At 47.0% G+C, this 16321-nt stretch overlaps 1 protein-coding gene across 2 annotated transcripts in view; it reads right to left on the reverse strand.

Annotated features, from left to right (window-relative positions):
- Positions 1-16321, reverse strand: part of NTRK3 (neurotrophic receptor tyrosine kinase 3) — a 311334-nt gene that overhangs the window by 187927 nt on the left and 107086 nt on the right. For both annotated transcript variants that reach the window (XM_065906036.1, XM_065906035.1), the window contains exon 4: positions 4831-4899. In XM_065906036.1, coding sequence (XP_065762108.1) covers positions 4831-4899 — 69 coding nt within the window. The remainder of the gene's footprint in view (positions 1-4830; positions 4900-16321) is intronic.

Genomic DNA, 16321 nt, shown 5'->3' on the forward strand with positions numbered 1-16321 from the left:
ATGTGGGATCTTCCCGGACCAAGGATGGAACCCAAGTCTCCTGCACTGGCAGGCGGCCTCTTAATCACTGAGCAACCAGGAAACCCCTTAACCAGCTTGTTTAGTGACTTGAAGAGCTGTGGCAAGCAGTCAGGGCCAGCACTGGGAGAGGGAAAGTGCCAGGATTAGCACAAAACCATCCCCGAAACCAAGTTAATATTTTACCAAGTCTATTAAATCTGCAGATTATACCAGACATAATTATCACTGTGCTTTAAGAAAATGAAATATTCCAATCTGTTTTAATCATGTCTGCTCCGTGCGTGCAGGGTATTAAGAGAAGCCTGTTGGAGATACGCTAATGGTCCTTAGGGTATTTCTGAAGGGTTTCTGCACTGTGAGTTTATATCCTCTGGTGCCTCTCGCCTTTGCCTAAATTGTATCATGGAATTCAGAATCCAAGCTTCTTTTCTTTCTAATTCATTCTTTACCTCGGAGGCAATCTCTTTGATTCTCGCTTGGCTTTCTCGATGGACAGTTCCCATCTTCTTGGTAATGGGAAGACAGCATCTTGCCAAAACCAGAAACTTCGGCGAGCACTGCGCAACACCAACTCAAACCTCTCCAAACCCATGCCATGGGAAGACAGCTGGCTACTCTGATGCAACTCTCAAAAGATTCTTCCAGTTTTTATCAGTAAGAAAAAAGACAGCCCGGACCAGTGAGAAGCGATGGGCTTGGTGCTCAGCCAAGACCATTCCCTTCATCTCACAAAAGTAAATGAGAAATGAGTAAAAGAAGTGTCTGGCATATGGCAATGGCCCTGAGATGCTAACTTGTTTGGAATTTTTTTTCCCCCTTTGGATTCCATTTCTCCCCTCTGTTGATTCCAAGGGGAGCTGCCATGTTGACAGTGGCCTCTGGAAGGAGATGCAAAGCATGTGGGCTGTGGGGCTAAGTTGAGTCAAAAAAGAGCTGGTCTTTGAAAAGTGCATACCTGGGTGGTAGCAATGCTAATAATCACAGTACTAATTCCCATTACTTGTGATGTTGGATCAGCTATTTCACTTGGCCAGGCCTCCAACCCTCATCTGTCCAACTGGAGGATAAGGACATCCCCACCCCACTGTGGGGTTGTTCCCTGGGATGAGACTGGACCTCTTATCCATTGTTGTTGTTTAGTCGCTCAGTCGTGTCTGACTCTTTGTGATCCTATGGACTGTAGCTCACCAGGCTCCTCTGTCCATGGGATTTTCTAGGCAAGAATACTGGAGTGAGTTGCCATTTCCTCCTCCAGGGGATCTTCCCAACCCAGGGACTGAACCACATCTCAGCGCCTCCTGCATAGGCAGGCGGATTCTTTACTGCCGAGCCACAGGGGAAGCCCTCGTATACATTGGGGACTCAATATATGTCTCTTCTTTCTCCTTCTCTGCTACTGGAAAAGTCATACACACTCAGCCTTCTGAAGGGGCATCCCAACAGCATTCATTCCTCTATCAAGGATCAGAGGAGAGGCTGGTTGGGGCAGGCAGAGATCCCCCACGAAGGAATAAAATGTGCTAAGAAGCTGTCGAAAGCCCCAGTTTGATCCTTCTGTTCCTGGGGAAGGTCGCTAGAAGCCTCACACCTCTACCCTTGCGAGGATCTGGCCAGCCCAGCTCACAGAGCCATCTCCTCCAGGGCCAACAGTCTTTCTTCCTGGAACTACCCCACCCTTCCCCACACCCCAGCCCGCAGGCTCCATTGGGCAGACCCTGGCAGTCTACATGGCTCATGGCAGATGGCGCCATGTGGACTAATCAGGAAGTCAGACAAGAAAATACGACCCCCTCTTCCATTTGCCAGGAACTGGGATTGTTTGGATTTTAATCACAGCCACAGCTAAGAGCCAACAGGCGGCCCCTCCAGCCAAGAGATAAATTTTCCACTCTCAACATTCAATTCTTCCTCAAAAAAAAAAAAAAAAATAGACCCCTATCAGGCGACTGCTCCCTCAGAGAGGGGTTTCTTTATTTTCCAATATAATTCTTTTCTTATTTAACAATATGACAGAAATAAAATACTCCGTGGACATGGTGCTTCTCCCACAGTGACTCGCCCTGGAGGGAACGTCTTCATTCCGCCATAAGTCACAGCCAGTTCACTGGTGTATTGATTCCGGGCAAAGATGAATGCAGAGTCCCATGAGCCTCTGGGAGAAATCTGACATTTTCTTTAAATATATATCCATGGAACAACTGTTTCTAAAACTCCAAGAAACAGGTCATAGGGGCAGCACACCATTGATTTAGCAGCCAATGACTTTTAGAAGGAGCACTGAACATTGTCTCAATAATTCCAACAATGGCAGACCAAGATGCACCCTGGAGAGATGCAGTCCCTGGACCCCCATAGATAAAGGGCTGGGTTCCTGGGAGAACTAAATGAAAGACTCACAAGAAAGAGAGCCCCCAACCAGATCCTTTAGGGCAGGGCCCCTGGTCAGTTTTAAAGCAAGGTAAGGAAAAACTGTAATCACACATTTGTTTGAAAATTATCATAGGATGGATCCATCCTTGGATTGGAAGCATTTCCCTGGTAGCTCTGATGGTTAAGAATCTGACTGCAATGGGAGAGACCTGGGTTCAATCCCTGGGTCGGGAAGATCCCCTGGAGAAAGGAATGGCTATCCACTCCAGTTTTCTTGCCTGGAGAATCCCATGGACAGAGGAGTCTGGCAGGCTATAGTCCATGGGGTCACAAAGAGTCAGACATGATTAAGTGACTAACACACCTGGACTGACAAAAGACTGAAAAAGTTGGGAGATGGCTGAGCATAATAGTCAAGATCTTGAGTTCATATGCTGCCATTCAGCTAACAGGTGACGTTAACCAAGATACTTAACCTTGCTAAGTACCCCCCAGGGTCCCCAAAGGTGAAGTGATAGTAGTCATTCTGACCTGATAGAATTGTTATAAGGATTAAATAACATACATAACTCGATAGATTGCTTGGCACAGTGCCTGCAACAAAGTAAGATCTCAGAAATCAGCATTAGTGGTGATCAAAGCAGTCACGTTCATTTACCTTTAACGTCTTGTCTACCTACAAAGATGGGAATGAACACAAGTGCATCAGGTGGACCAATCTGACGCTGAGATGTCTCTGTGACATTGTCCAGTTTCTCTGTGTTTTACAAACTAATAAGTATATATTTGGGCTTCCCAGGTGGCACTAGTGGTAAAGAACCTGCCTGGCGATGCAGAAGACACAGGAGATGTGGGTTCAATTCCTGGATTGGGAAGATCCCTTGAAGGAGGGCATTGCCACCCGCTCCATTATTCCCGCCTGGAGAATCCCATGGACAGAGGAGCCTGGTGGACTACAGTCCATAGGGTAGCAGAGTCAGGCACAACTGAATCGATTTAGCATGAACACACGTGAGTATATATTTACCTTTTTATCAAGCTCAGGAAGAAGTTTTTATTGATGTACATGTGGATGATAGCCATATATGACCTGATATATGGTAGCCATGTATGAACTCTGATCACTACAGCTATTATGCTTGTAGCAGAGGAGAAGGCTAGTGGGAAGGGCAAAGTCCTAAGGTAGGAAAGCAGTCTTATCCTAAACCCTCCAACACTGTCAAAGAGACCCTCTCTGCCCTTCCCATCCCTGGAATGACCTCTTTTACCATCATGTAGACGCCTAGTAGAGGATGAGTAGGGTATATACTGGACTGTCATGGCAATGTACATATTCTCCCTCCCAGCCAACTGGGTCAGAAAAGGTTATGACTCATCCTTGAACTCAGGTCTTAACCAGCTGGAGGGAGAACAAGTTGAAAGGCCAACAGCACGGGCAGGGATCCAAGGTATTCATTGCCTCTTGGTAAAGGATAGGAAAGAAATCTGTATTCAGTGAATTTGGATTGGAGTCACCAAGTAGAAGAGGAGACACGTGAGCAGTGTTTCTGGAACCCTGAGTCCCTAATTCCATCCAGGTCTCAGTTCCTTTGCAATTTATTCCTTGATTTGTTCTCTCAACATAATATGCTGTTCTTCATGCACAGAGCTGACCCTGATGACTCACATGACAACATGAGTTATTTTTTTCAGCAGTGGTCACAAGTTTTCACTCATCCATCCAATATGTGTTTGTGAAAAATGACTAGTTGGGGTAGGAGCACACTGATCAGTCTTGGAATGCAGCAAGGCTAAACTTAGGTCCACAGGCGGAGTGAATAAATATATGGACTTTGTCCCTCCAGGATGCCCATACTCAAGCCAAATAGGCTGACAGAAGATCATGAGAAGTGGAAAAGACATGCAATCTGAGATTAAAGGCTTGTGTTCAAGTCCTGGTTCTGCCAGTCCCTAGCAAGGTGATCTTGGCTATGTCTCACATGCCTTTCTGGAGCTAAAAAACCCTCATCTTAAAGGGTGGAGATACCATTTTTATGGGAAGCATAATAATACCTACCTTGATTGACACTAGTGATGATAAATCAGAGGTCATGTAAACGAAAGCACACCTAATAATCTATTTATATATTACAAATGTTGTTTATTATAAACTAACTCTCTTTATTATTACAAATTCAATACTGTTATTAACTAATTACTAACAGGTCACAAAACTACATCCTGCTAAGAGATGAGATTCCTATCTTCTGAAATGTACTATGCCCAGAAAGAGCACCAGAAATCAAGGAATGGGGTGACTCCCTCTCACTGAACATGGTACACCCATATCATCCACCCCAAAAACCTCTTCAGGTGTATATATGCCCCAGCTTCCAGTGGCTTCACCCGATCTCTGACCACCACTCCACCAATTTTGACAGTTTTCGAAACTGAACTTACAATTCCCGAAGACTCAGCGTCTGGAAGAGCTGCCACGAGAGCGTGGTGAGCCGGTTACTTGACAGGTTTCTGCAAGATGGACAAATAAAGAAAATCAGAGGACGATCTGGAATAAGTCTTGCACTGTGTAGTAAGCATGGTCATCTCATGGGAGCCTGGCTTAGTTGTTCTTCTCCTTTGTTCCATTCGGCTAACAGCACATCTGCCAGCAGCAGTCAAGGCTGCAATGTCTGGAGAGGATGCTGAGACCTTTTAAAGAAAAGACTTTGCAAATCAAACGAAATAAATAAATTAATAAAATTTTCTTGATCATTCTCTGCTATCCCCTCACCACAATAAAATTTCACCTTTTTAAGCCCACCCTCTTTCAGGAGGACAGAGAATCCTCAGGGTAGAACCTATACAAACCAGCAAGTATTTTTTTTAATGAAGTACAGTTGATTTACAGTGTTGAATTAATTTCTGCTGTACAGTGAAGTGATTGTTACAGAAAAATACATTCTTTTTCATATTATTTTCCATTGTGGTTTATATAGGTAACTGAATATAATTCCCTGTGCTACACAGTAGGACCTATTGCTTATCCATTTTACATATAGTAGTTTGTATCTGCTAATCCCAAACTCTTAATTTATCCCTCCTCCCTTTTTTTATCACTGAGGCATAGTTGACTTACCAAAAGAGCTGCACATACTTATATTTGATGAGTTTAAGATAATATAGATATACATATGAAATGATCGCCATAAACAGTGCCATAAACTTAATTGGCACCTCTAAAAGCTTCTCCCCTCCCTTTTCTTTGATAATAATATTTAATAGAACATGTGCCCTTTCCCAAAGTTGTAAGTGTACAATATTGTATTGTTAACTATGCCCTGCTGCTGTTGCTGCTGCTGCTAAGTCACTTCAATCATGTCCGACTCTGTGCAATCCCATAGATGGCAGCCCACCAGGCTCCCCCGTCCCTGGGATTCTCCAGGCAAAAACACTGGAGTGGGTAACTATGCCCTACCCTGTACTATAGATACCTGGGACTTCTTCACCCTGCATAAGTAAGGCTATTGTTACCAACAAACTCTTAGCATTCACACAAGTCAAAAAAACTCCACACCTATAATTCCTTCAAGCCAGTCCCTCCCCCAGCAACCTTGCCCATCGATGATCAAGACATCACCCTTTTGGTTCACACTTCTGTTCTCCTCCTAATGGCTATTTAATTGCTCTCATTAGGATGTACAGGGGAAAGGAGCAGTCATTAGTCTTCTGAATAAAGGAAGAAACACACCCACGGTTATTACTTTGCCAGGCTCAACAAACAACTTTTGATGTGATCACAGTCCTTCAAGGCAGCAGCTGGAGACAGTTAGAGTCAAAGTGGTATCCCAGGAACTGTGGACTCATCTAGTGATGAGAAAGGAGAGCAGTAAAGACTGCACTTAGGTAAATACCTATCCACAAACACAAGCACGTGCATATCTATGTCTATCAAACATGTTGGTAACAAATGCAAACACAGACTCCTATTTATACACATATGCATAGACTTACAAGTGCACCTATATTTAAAGGACTTTTATAACAAATATTTGTTCACAGCCAAATATAGGCTCCACTAAGGAATGAGGGGGTGGACAACAGATAAGGTCTCTTGGGAATGTATGTTCAAGTTACCAATGAATAAGCAAGAGAATTGCAGTTTGTGATGAGTAGAATAAAGGGTCTAAGCAAAGTGGGGCAAGAAACTGATGGGGAAGAGAGACAGGGCTATGTTAGAAGTGTGTAAGACCTTACTGCTCATCCATTTTAGATAGAGCAGCTTGTATCTGCTAGTCCAAAACTTCTAATTTATCCCTCCCTTTTTTTTTTTAACTATTAAGGTATAGTTGACTTACCAAAAAATTTTGTCCATGTTATATATATATATATATATGTCTTGATGAGTTTAAAATAATATATATCTATGAAATAATCACCATAAACAAGCATTCTGAACATTCCACAAGTCAAAGGCTTCCATAAAGGCCCTCTGAGAGGTGACACTGGAGCTGAGACAAGAGGAGTGAGATTGAGCCAAGTGCCAGGGAAGGTGTGTCCCAGGCAGTGGGAACACCAGGTGTGAGGCCCTGAGAGGGATAAGGGGGCCAGAAAGGAGGCCATGAGAAAGGAAGTAGGAGAAGTGTGGCCTAGGATAAACAGGAGGGAGACTTTCCCGGCAGTCCAGTTGTTAAAATGCTGCACTTCCAAGGCAGGGTTGCTGGTTTGATCCCTGGTCAGTCAGGCAACTAAGATCCCCATGCCATCTGGTCAAAAAAAATTTAAAATAGAAATAGAATAAGTACCCAGAAGGGGCCACGCCACACCCACCTTTTGGGCCAAAGTAAGGCATCTGGATTTTACTGTGAGGAACAATGGGAGAGCAGCAAACGGTGTTAAGTAGGGATGTGGCATAATCTAACTAGCATCTTTAAAAACAGGAACCAAAGACTGGAAGCCATCAAAGCAGTTAGGAGATGCTGCCATATTCCAGGCAAGAAGAGAGCACAGAGATGATTAAGCTGATGAATTCAAGCTAGGTGGTGAGGGGGAGCTGCCAGAATCCCTGCAGGGTTAGATCAGGCACGGAGGGAGACTTGAATGCCCGGGAGAGTGATGCTGTCATTTAATGAGCCCAAGGCTGCAGAAGGGTCTCAGCTTGAGAGTGGCGTGGAGATCAAGACCTTCGCCCCGCAGACACTAAGTCTGAGATGCCTGTTTGATGTCCACAGAGAGGCATGAGACGGCCTGTTGGATGTGTGGGTCTGGAGCCCATAGGAGAAGCTCATCCTGGGTGAGGTCACAGAGGATAATCATGGCTTATCGCAGGAGCAGATATTCAAAGCCAAGGACAAGCTACAGAACAGGGCTTCCCCCTCGCATTTGAGGCAGCTCTATCTTGGTGACATGGGCTTCCCTGGGGGCTCAGACGGTAAAGAATCTGCCTGCAGTGCAGGAGACCTGGGTTGGATCCCTGGCTCAGGAATATCCCCTGGAGAAGGAAATGAAACCCGCTCCAGTATTCTTCCCTGGAGAAGGCAGAGGAGACTGGTGGGTTACAGTCCATGGGGTCACAAAGAGGCAGACATGACTGAGCAACTAACACTATCTTGGTGACAGCCATGACTGTGTGGGGGAGGAAGACCCCATTCTTGGGGTGCAAGGGACTGGGGACAAAGGGAAGATCTCCAGGGAGGTATACCCCAAACTTACTGTCACACTCTCTCCCGCACCCCCAGCACTCTCTCCTTGGCCCTCTTTAGGAGGGCCCCTTATATCCCCACACTGTCACTAACTTCCTCTCCACAGGGCTGTGGGATGCTGGCGTGAATAACAACACAGCCTCTCACCAAAAGCCTATAAACCTCCTTTTAATGACTGAGTAATATTCCATCATGTATATGTAGCACATCTTTATCCATTCATCTGTCATTGAATACTTAGGTTGCTTCCATGCCTTAGCTGTTGCAATAGTGCCCCAATACAGTACCCCAATTAAAAAAAAAAAGCCTATAAACCTTAACCCATCTGCATGCTCAGCTTCACAAAACCCCTAACAATGGCAAATCTTTTTCCCACAATCCACCTCATTCCCCCACTGAATTGAAAGGAAAGGGGGACAGAAGAACTGCATGGCAACAATGTAAGGACACCCAGGTGCCCAGCTCCCAGCAGAGCATCTCCTGCTCGGAAGGGAGGAGTAGGCGATCCGACCTCTATGCCCATCAGAGTCATGACCTTACACCAGGGAGTGGACCTGAAGCTGAAGCTCGGGGTCAAGAATCACAGGATTTGGTACCACCCTACATATCTCCATTACCATCAGCTGCTCTGATGTTTCCATAAAGGTGAGTTTATGCACGAGCATCTTGTTGCTGGTTTATGCACAACAGCACCAGTGGCAGCAGAAGTCAGACAAGGCCCAGGGGCCTTGAGCTCTCTGTCCGACTCCAGCGCAGCCTGGAACAGTCCCTGGTTCTAAAGCTGAGCAGCGGCTGTCGTGAGAGGCGGCAGCCGGGAACCCCAGGTTCACTGCGCCCTGGGAAACATGCCCCACCCCCACCCCCACTGGAAGGAGGAGGCGGGGACCCAGCAGCAGTCCAGGTAAAGTGGGGACCCTCGCCCGTCTCTGAGGGAGGAACAGCCAGGAGTTCTTGGGGGGCCCGAGGCAGGGAGCAGGCTGCCAGCAATGTCCTTTCACAAAGGTCAAGTTTTGCTACATTAGGCAGAAATGTCAAGAGAAAATTGGATTCTGAAAGAAAGAAAATAACAGGCATTCTGGGCAAATAAAGAATAAGAAATGGCATTATCTCCTTATTACAAGTTAGAGGGGGGAGGGGGGGGGAGATTGGGTACAGGGGAGGTGGGCTCCTGCTCTCCCAGGGGTGTCCCCTCTGTAGCTCCCCCCGCCCCAGACCTCCCCCACCCACCAAGCCCCACCTGAAGGAGAAAGAGCCCCTTGCATTCCTTCAGTTCTTTGGCCAGATGGAGCAGCCATGGCAGGACCCAAGGGCTCTGTCCATGACTGCCCTCTCCCCTTCCTCCTCCTCGATGGTCCACAAGCCACCTTCACCTTCTGGGGTCCAGATCCTCTTATTCTCTCCCCTCCTCCTGCCTCCTCACATCATCTCCATGACCAAAATCTGCATTCACTGAAGGCTTCCTCATTACCAGCTACTCTGCTACTCAGGGCTTCCGCACTGACTCAGTGGTAAAGAACCCACCTGCCAATGCAGGAGACTGGGTTTCATCCCCAGGTTGGGAAGATCCCAGAGAAGGAAATGCCAACCCACTCCAGTATTCTTGCCTGGAAAACCCCAAGGACAGAGGAGCCTGGCGGGCTATAGTCCATGGGGTCGCAGAAGAATTAAACACAGCTTAGCAACAAAATAACAATGACAACAACTCGGTTACCCACTTTTGCTTTCATGATTTCATTTAATATTTACAGCAACTGTACCAGGCAGGTATTGCTATGATCTGCACGCAATAGATGAGGAAACTGAGGTTCAGAGGCTTCCAATCAAAGTTGAACAGCTCTGAGCAGTCTTAACATAAAGACTCCGGCAACAGGCAACAGAACGACATACCTAGGAACATCTGCAACCAACACACAGACTTGTAAATGCCCGGGTCCACATACACACAGCACAGTGCCCGTCCCCAGAGAGAATAACATGGTGATGCACAAGTCCCGGGGGGAGAGCCGTGTACACAACCTATGCAACCGTACACAGCGGCCTGCCAGAGACACACAACAGAGGCATCCAGCCCAGAGGCAAGCAAACACACAAAGCCCAAGTGTGTTCACCCCCAACAAGGCCAGCAGGGCACGCCTCTGGCCATCCTGCCCTCGGAGGCATCCATAAGTGCTCATGGTGCTGGGCAGATTGGAGAGATGAGGCAAAGAGTTTTAACTGACTTACCACCCACCTAACCACCCACTGCCCCTGCTTTTCCTTCTAGCTGATGCCTCGCCTGTATTCACCTGTCATCAGTTATTGATGGGCCTGTTACCCCACTCATCAGACAAAGGTTTAATTAAGAACCATCCTGCCTCTGAGCTGCATAGCAGTCCCGAGCCTCCTCCCTCACAGATCCATTATCACCCATCTCTGACTTTTGCTCGAGTCCGTGGCCAGTTTCCAAGTCACCTGACCGCTGGAATTAATTTGGTGAGCAAGATTTTACGAGATGATGCATCAAACACTTTCCCAAAATCAAGCTCCATGACCTTGCCCCGTGTCCCTCATCTGAGACACCAAACAAAGCCATTAATTTTGTCCTGCCCTACTGCTGCTCTCACAGCCCAGGCTCTGGGGCCCAGAGTAATGAATGGCGATGAGGCAGCTCCTAGGTGCTCAGGAAACAAGGCCCAGATGCACAGATGGCCAGATGTGACTCTGAGGAGGAGACGGGCTGAGGTGGCCCCTCCAGCATCAGCCCCGTGGTGAACAGAGGGAACCTTAGGAGGGTAAGTAGTTCCGTGACCCTCATAAAGGGGGCTCCCAACTGCAGCAGGAGGGAGCCCCAAGATTCGGGAGGATGTCACCCTCTACCCTGGGAACCCTACCATCCAACAGAAGGGTCACTCAACATGGACCCCAAAATGTAGAGAAGGACACAGCTAGGGAAGGAGGGGGGCTAACTGGGAGATTGGGATTGACAATATGTGCACTGTGGGTGCACAGGGGCATGACTGAGCGGTTAAACCGAACTGACCACTGCTCAGTCGCTTCAGTCACGTCCAGCTCTCTTGCAACCCCATGGACTACAGTCTGCCAGGCTCCTCTGTCCATGGAATTCTCCAGGCAAGAATACTGGAGTAGGTTGCCATTTCCTTCTCCAGGGGCTCAGCCCGACCCAGGGATGGAACCCAAGTGTCCTGCATTGGCAGGCAGGTTCTTTACCATTAGCGCCACCTGGCAAGCCCCATACATGCACTACCGTAAGTAAAACAGAGAGCTAGTGGGAAGCGGCTGTATAACACAGGGGCCTCAGCCCCGTGCTCTGTGACGGCCTGGAGGGGTGGGATGGGGGTGGGAGGGAGGTTCAAGAGGGAGGTGATATACGTATACTTATGGCTGATTCACAAGAGGTGCTGGTGGTAAAGAGCCCTCCTGCCAAAGAAGAAGACTTAAGAGATGCGGGTTTTATCCCTAGGTCAGGAAGATCCCCAGAGGAGGGCACGGCAACCCACTCCAGTATCCTTGCCTGGAGAATCCCATGGACAGAGGAGCCTGGCGGGCTACAGTCCACAGGGTCGCAAAGAGTCAAACACAACTGAAGCAGCTTAGCAAACATGTGGCCGATCCATGTTGTTGTACATCAAAAACTAAAAGAAGATGGACTCTGCAGTGAGAAGAAGCCAACCAGGTGAATACGTCTGTTCCCCAAACACCCTGAGACAATTGGGGGCTGACGGTTGAGAAGGAGATATTAATTCCCACCCACAAACCGATGCTGAAGATGGAAGTCTCTGTGGACTTCCCAGTTTAAGGGTGCGGCTGACTTTGGAAGTGCCTCCTGGCCTACCAGAAGATACATTTTTCACAGTCTGCATTAAACCCTGGGTGCTCCTCCCCCAACCCAATTGATTTTCCTTTTTCTTGACATATTGTACTAGCTAAGATTTTCAGTGTGATGTTGAGTAGGAGAAGTAAGATGGCTCATTTTCCTTGTTACTAAACCTAGAAGAAAACCATCCAGTGTTTCATCATTGAGTAAGATGTTATGGATTCACTTTGCTAGGTTTCTCATATTTCATCTGCCTACAGCCTTATTTTTTTGAAATTTGGGAATGTAATGTATGGCAATAGACACTAAAGTAAATATTGTTTTTTTTCACTTTTGAAGAAAAAAATAATTAAGGCTAAAGGAGGCCATTGACATGAACCCTAATCCAATATGGTTGGTGTCCTTATAAGAAGAGATTAGGACATAGATATGCACGGAGGCAGATGATGAGAAGACACCAGGAGGAAAAGTCAGCATCTATAAGCTGAGGCAAGAGGCCTCAGAGGAGAGGAACCCTGCTGACACCTTAATCTTGGACTTCCAGCCTCCAGAACTGTGAAGAAGCCATCATTTCTGCTGTTGAAGCCACCCAGTCTGCAGTGTTTGTTATGGCAGCCCTAGCAGATGAGCACACCTATCCTCAGCCCCTCTTTTGCCCCCAAGGTCCTGACAGCAGAATTGGCTGCTGAACTGTGATCTCTGAAAGCGTCCAAGTCGTGATTTTCAGTCCCTCCCTCTCTGTGCCTGTTTCATCACCCCAGGAAACCAGCTTCCCAATCAGGGTCCAGCCACGAAGATGCAATCTGAGGCCTGTTCGCTTGGTCAGCTCCTACCCCAGGCATATCCTAGTCTCCTCTTGCAAAAGATGGTTACAAGACAGTACAGAGACCCAGGAGTGACCTCAGCTGGCATCCCAATTGTGAATGCCACAGTCACTGACTTTTCCTAGAGGATTCACTCTGCTGCTTGCAGAAAGCATTATTCTAAGAATCGTACGAAACTCCAAGACTTTGGCCACCTGATGCAAAGAGCTAACTCATTGGAAAAGACCCTGATGCTGGGAAAGTTTGAGGGCAGAAGGAGAAGAGGGTGACAGAGAATGAGACGGTTGGATGGCATCATCGACTTAATAGACATGATTTTGAGCAAATTCTGGGAGATAGTGAAGGACAGGGAAGCCAAGTGTGCTGCAGACCACGGGGTCGCAGAGAGTCTGATACGACTGAGTGACTGAACAACGAGCTCAAAGCATCAGGCGTGGCCACCCAGAGAATAGCAAAGGGCTACCCTCTTCTACTCTCATAAGCTCTCGGGGGCTGTGGCTTGAAGACATCATCATGATGTAATTCTGACTTCCTCCATCCACGAATGCAGCATGTGAAAGAGACAGTTCTTCCTTCCTGAAGACCCCACACCCCTGATCTGTCTCTGCCTTTCTAACTTTTTCCATGAAAGAACTATCTCTGTGGTCTTATTAAAGACAGTCAACTCCCTCATCTGCTAGACCACACCAAGATTCATTTGAAATCCCTGATGGATGTGGAGGAAAAGTCCAAGAAAATCCAATGCAGCACCAACCCTACAAAGAGTTTGCTAAAAAGGAACAGACCACAGAGAAGGAGGAGGCTGGCAGAACCAGAGAGCTTGCACTTCATGATCTTGAACATGGGACTTTGCACACACCAGTCCCACACCAGAGATGCCTGCTGCCCACTGTGGGGCGCAGTGAGGGTGGCTGCCCTCAGCCTCCTTGAAGGAAGGAAGCTCCCAGCCATCTCATCACTAAGGCTGCTGCCGACCCCCAAGGGGTCCCCCTTGAGCTGATCCCCTAAAATCCAGCCCCTGTGACAAGGAAGCAGATACTGCCACCCAGTGTTCCTCTTGAAGGCCAAGGAGTATTTTTCTATGTCGTTGATATATTTGCTTTTCCCTCAATTAAATTGCTGTAAAAGGGGGGTGTGGGTTAAACCCATTTGAGCCATTTTTATTCAGCTAAATTACACTGGATGGCTCATTTAATGAACTTTAATGAAGCCAAAATGCTTTCTCTAATCAAATCTCAAGTGACGTGACTGGTGTCTTGACCTGAGATCAGGAGACTGGAGGCAGCTTGTCCACAAGGCCTGGGGCTGAGCTAAACCCTGGGTTTCCCAGAGAACATTCCTGGGAAGCCGAGGTCTTCTGTATGCTAATGGGTATTACAAGGCCAAAAATTTCATGTTGCTTGAAAAATGTGGCACTAAATGAAATTAAACAGGCTTATCTACTGCAGAACTTCTCAGAACTTTTACCGAGTTAAGGATCTGAGTCTCTCAAACTTGTTGTTCTTGTTTAGTTGCTCCATCATGTCCAACTCTTGGTGGCCCCATGGACTGTGGCCCATCAGGCTCCTCTGTCCATGGGATTCTCCAGGCAGTGGGTTGCCATTTCCTTCTCCAGGGGATCGTCCTGACCCAGGGATTGAACCCAGGTGTCCTGCATTGGCAGGTGGATTCTCTACCACTGAGCCACCTGGGAAGCCCCTCTCAAACTTACTGGATCCCAGAACCTTCTTCATGAAATGTCAGGCAAAAATAATCACTGCACAAAATATACTTAGAGCTGGGGTCCCCAAACTCCGGGGTCTAATACCTAATGATCTGAGGCAGAGTTGAAGCAATAAACATAGAAATAAAGTGCACAATAAATGTAATGGGCTTGAATCTCCCTGAAACCATCCCCCTCAACCTCCGGTCTGTGGGAGAAACTGTCTTCCATGAAACCCATCTCTGGTGCCAAAAAGACTAGGGACTGCTGATGAGAGAAATGATGGTCATAATAAGTATATGTTTGGTCTTTATCCACAGTTCCTGACACAGAGCTCCCAAAACCCTTGGAATTTCTTTAAGGATAGATAAACAGGAGCATCTTTTGTTATAAGACTCATTCTCCTGTCCCCAGTTCCTGAAATTGCTTCAGAGAGTGAAGTGACTTTAGAAATCCCCTATAGAAGTGCATCTGGTTGTCAGGGCAATCAACTATGAATAGAGGGTTGGAACTTTTAGCCCCACCCCTGATCTCCAGTGAGGGGAGAGGAAATCAATCAGCAATGGCCAATGATGTAAGGAAGCCCCCATAAAACCCCAGAAGGATAGGATTTGGGGTTGGGAAACCAAAATATGTCTATGTGTCACCATGTCAAGCTGCAAACTCCATGGGGACAGAGGTTCCCTTGTTTCGGACTTTGTTTTTTGTATCTCTTTATCCAGTTGTTGATTTTTTTAAAAATAGTTATTTATTTGGCTGCACCAGATCTTAGTTGTGGCAGGCAGGATCATTAGTTGAGGCATGTGAACTGAATTGTAGTATATGGGCTCTAGTTCCCTGACCAAGGATTGAACCCAGCTCCCCTGCACTGGAAGTGTGAAGTTGTAGCCACTAGACCACCAGAGAAGTCCCCATCTGGCTGTTGGCTTGTATCCTTTAATGTCCTTTGCAATACACCACTGATCTAGAGAGTAAAGAGTTTCTTGAGTTCTGGGAGACGCACTAGCAAATTGAACAAACCCAAGGAGTGGGTCATGGAACCTCTGATATCTAGCCAGTTGCTCAGAAACCCAGGTGACAACCTGGACTTGCAATTACCATCTGCAGTGGAGGGTGGTCTGGTGGGACCGAGCCCTTAATCTGTGTAGTCTGATGCTATTTTGGGGTAGATGATGTCAGAATTGAGTTGAATTGTGAGACCCCCAGCTGGTGACCCAGAATTGCTTGATGGCAGGGAAAATCACATGTTAGAATTGGATGCAGATTCATTAATCATTGAGTGCCAAGGTCAGCAAGCTATGGCCTGTGGGCCAGCACTTTGCTTTTGTAAATAAAGTTTTATTATAAGACAGCATGCCCATTTATTTGCACATTGTGGCTTCTCTCTGATATCTCAAATGGTAAAGAACCCATCTGCAATGCAGGAGACCCAGGTTCCATCCTTGGTTTGGGAAGATCCCCTGGAGAAGAGAATGGCTACCCACTCCAGTATTCTTGCCTGGAGAATCCCATAAGACTGGTGGGCTACAATCCATGGGGGTACAAAGACTTGGACACAACTGAGGAAGTAAGCATGCGTGTGCTATGTCTATGGTTCAGGTGGGATAAAGATCTTCCAAGATGTCCACGGCCTCAACCGCAGGATCTGTAAATACATCGGCTTCTAGAGCAAAAAAGACTTTGCAGATGTGATTAACGGTATGAATTGAGATGAGGAAATTACCTTTAATTATCCTGTGGCCCCAGAGTAACCACAGAGGTCCTTAGAGGTGGAAGAGGGGGGCAGAGAGGTCAAGAGGGATGAGACACAGAAGAAAGCACAGAGGGATGTAATAGGGGGAGGGGGTCAAAAGCCAAGACATGCACACGACCTCAAGCAGCTGGAAGATACATTGAAATGGATTCGCCCCGA

This window comes from Muntiacus reevesi, chromosome 15 (genome assembly GCF_963930625.1).
Source record: "Muntiacus reevesi chromosome 15, mMunRee1.1, whole genome shotgun sequence".
NCBI lineage: Eukaryota > Metazoa > Chordata > Mammalia > Artiodactyla > Cervidae > Muntiacus > Muntiacus reevesi.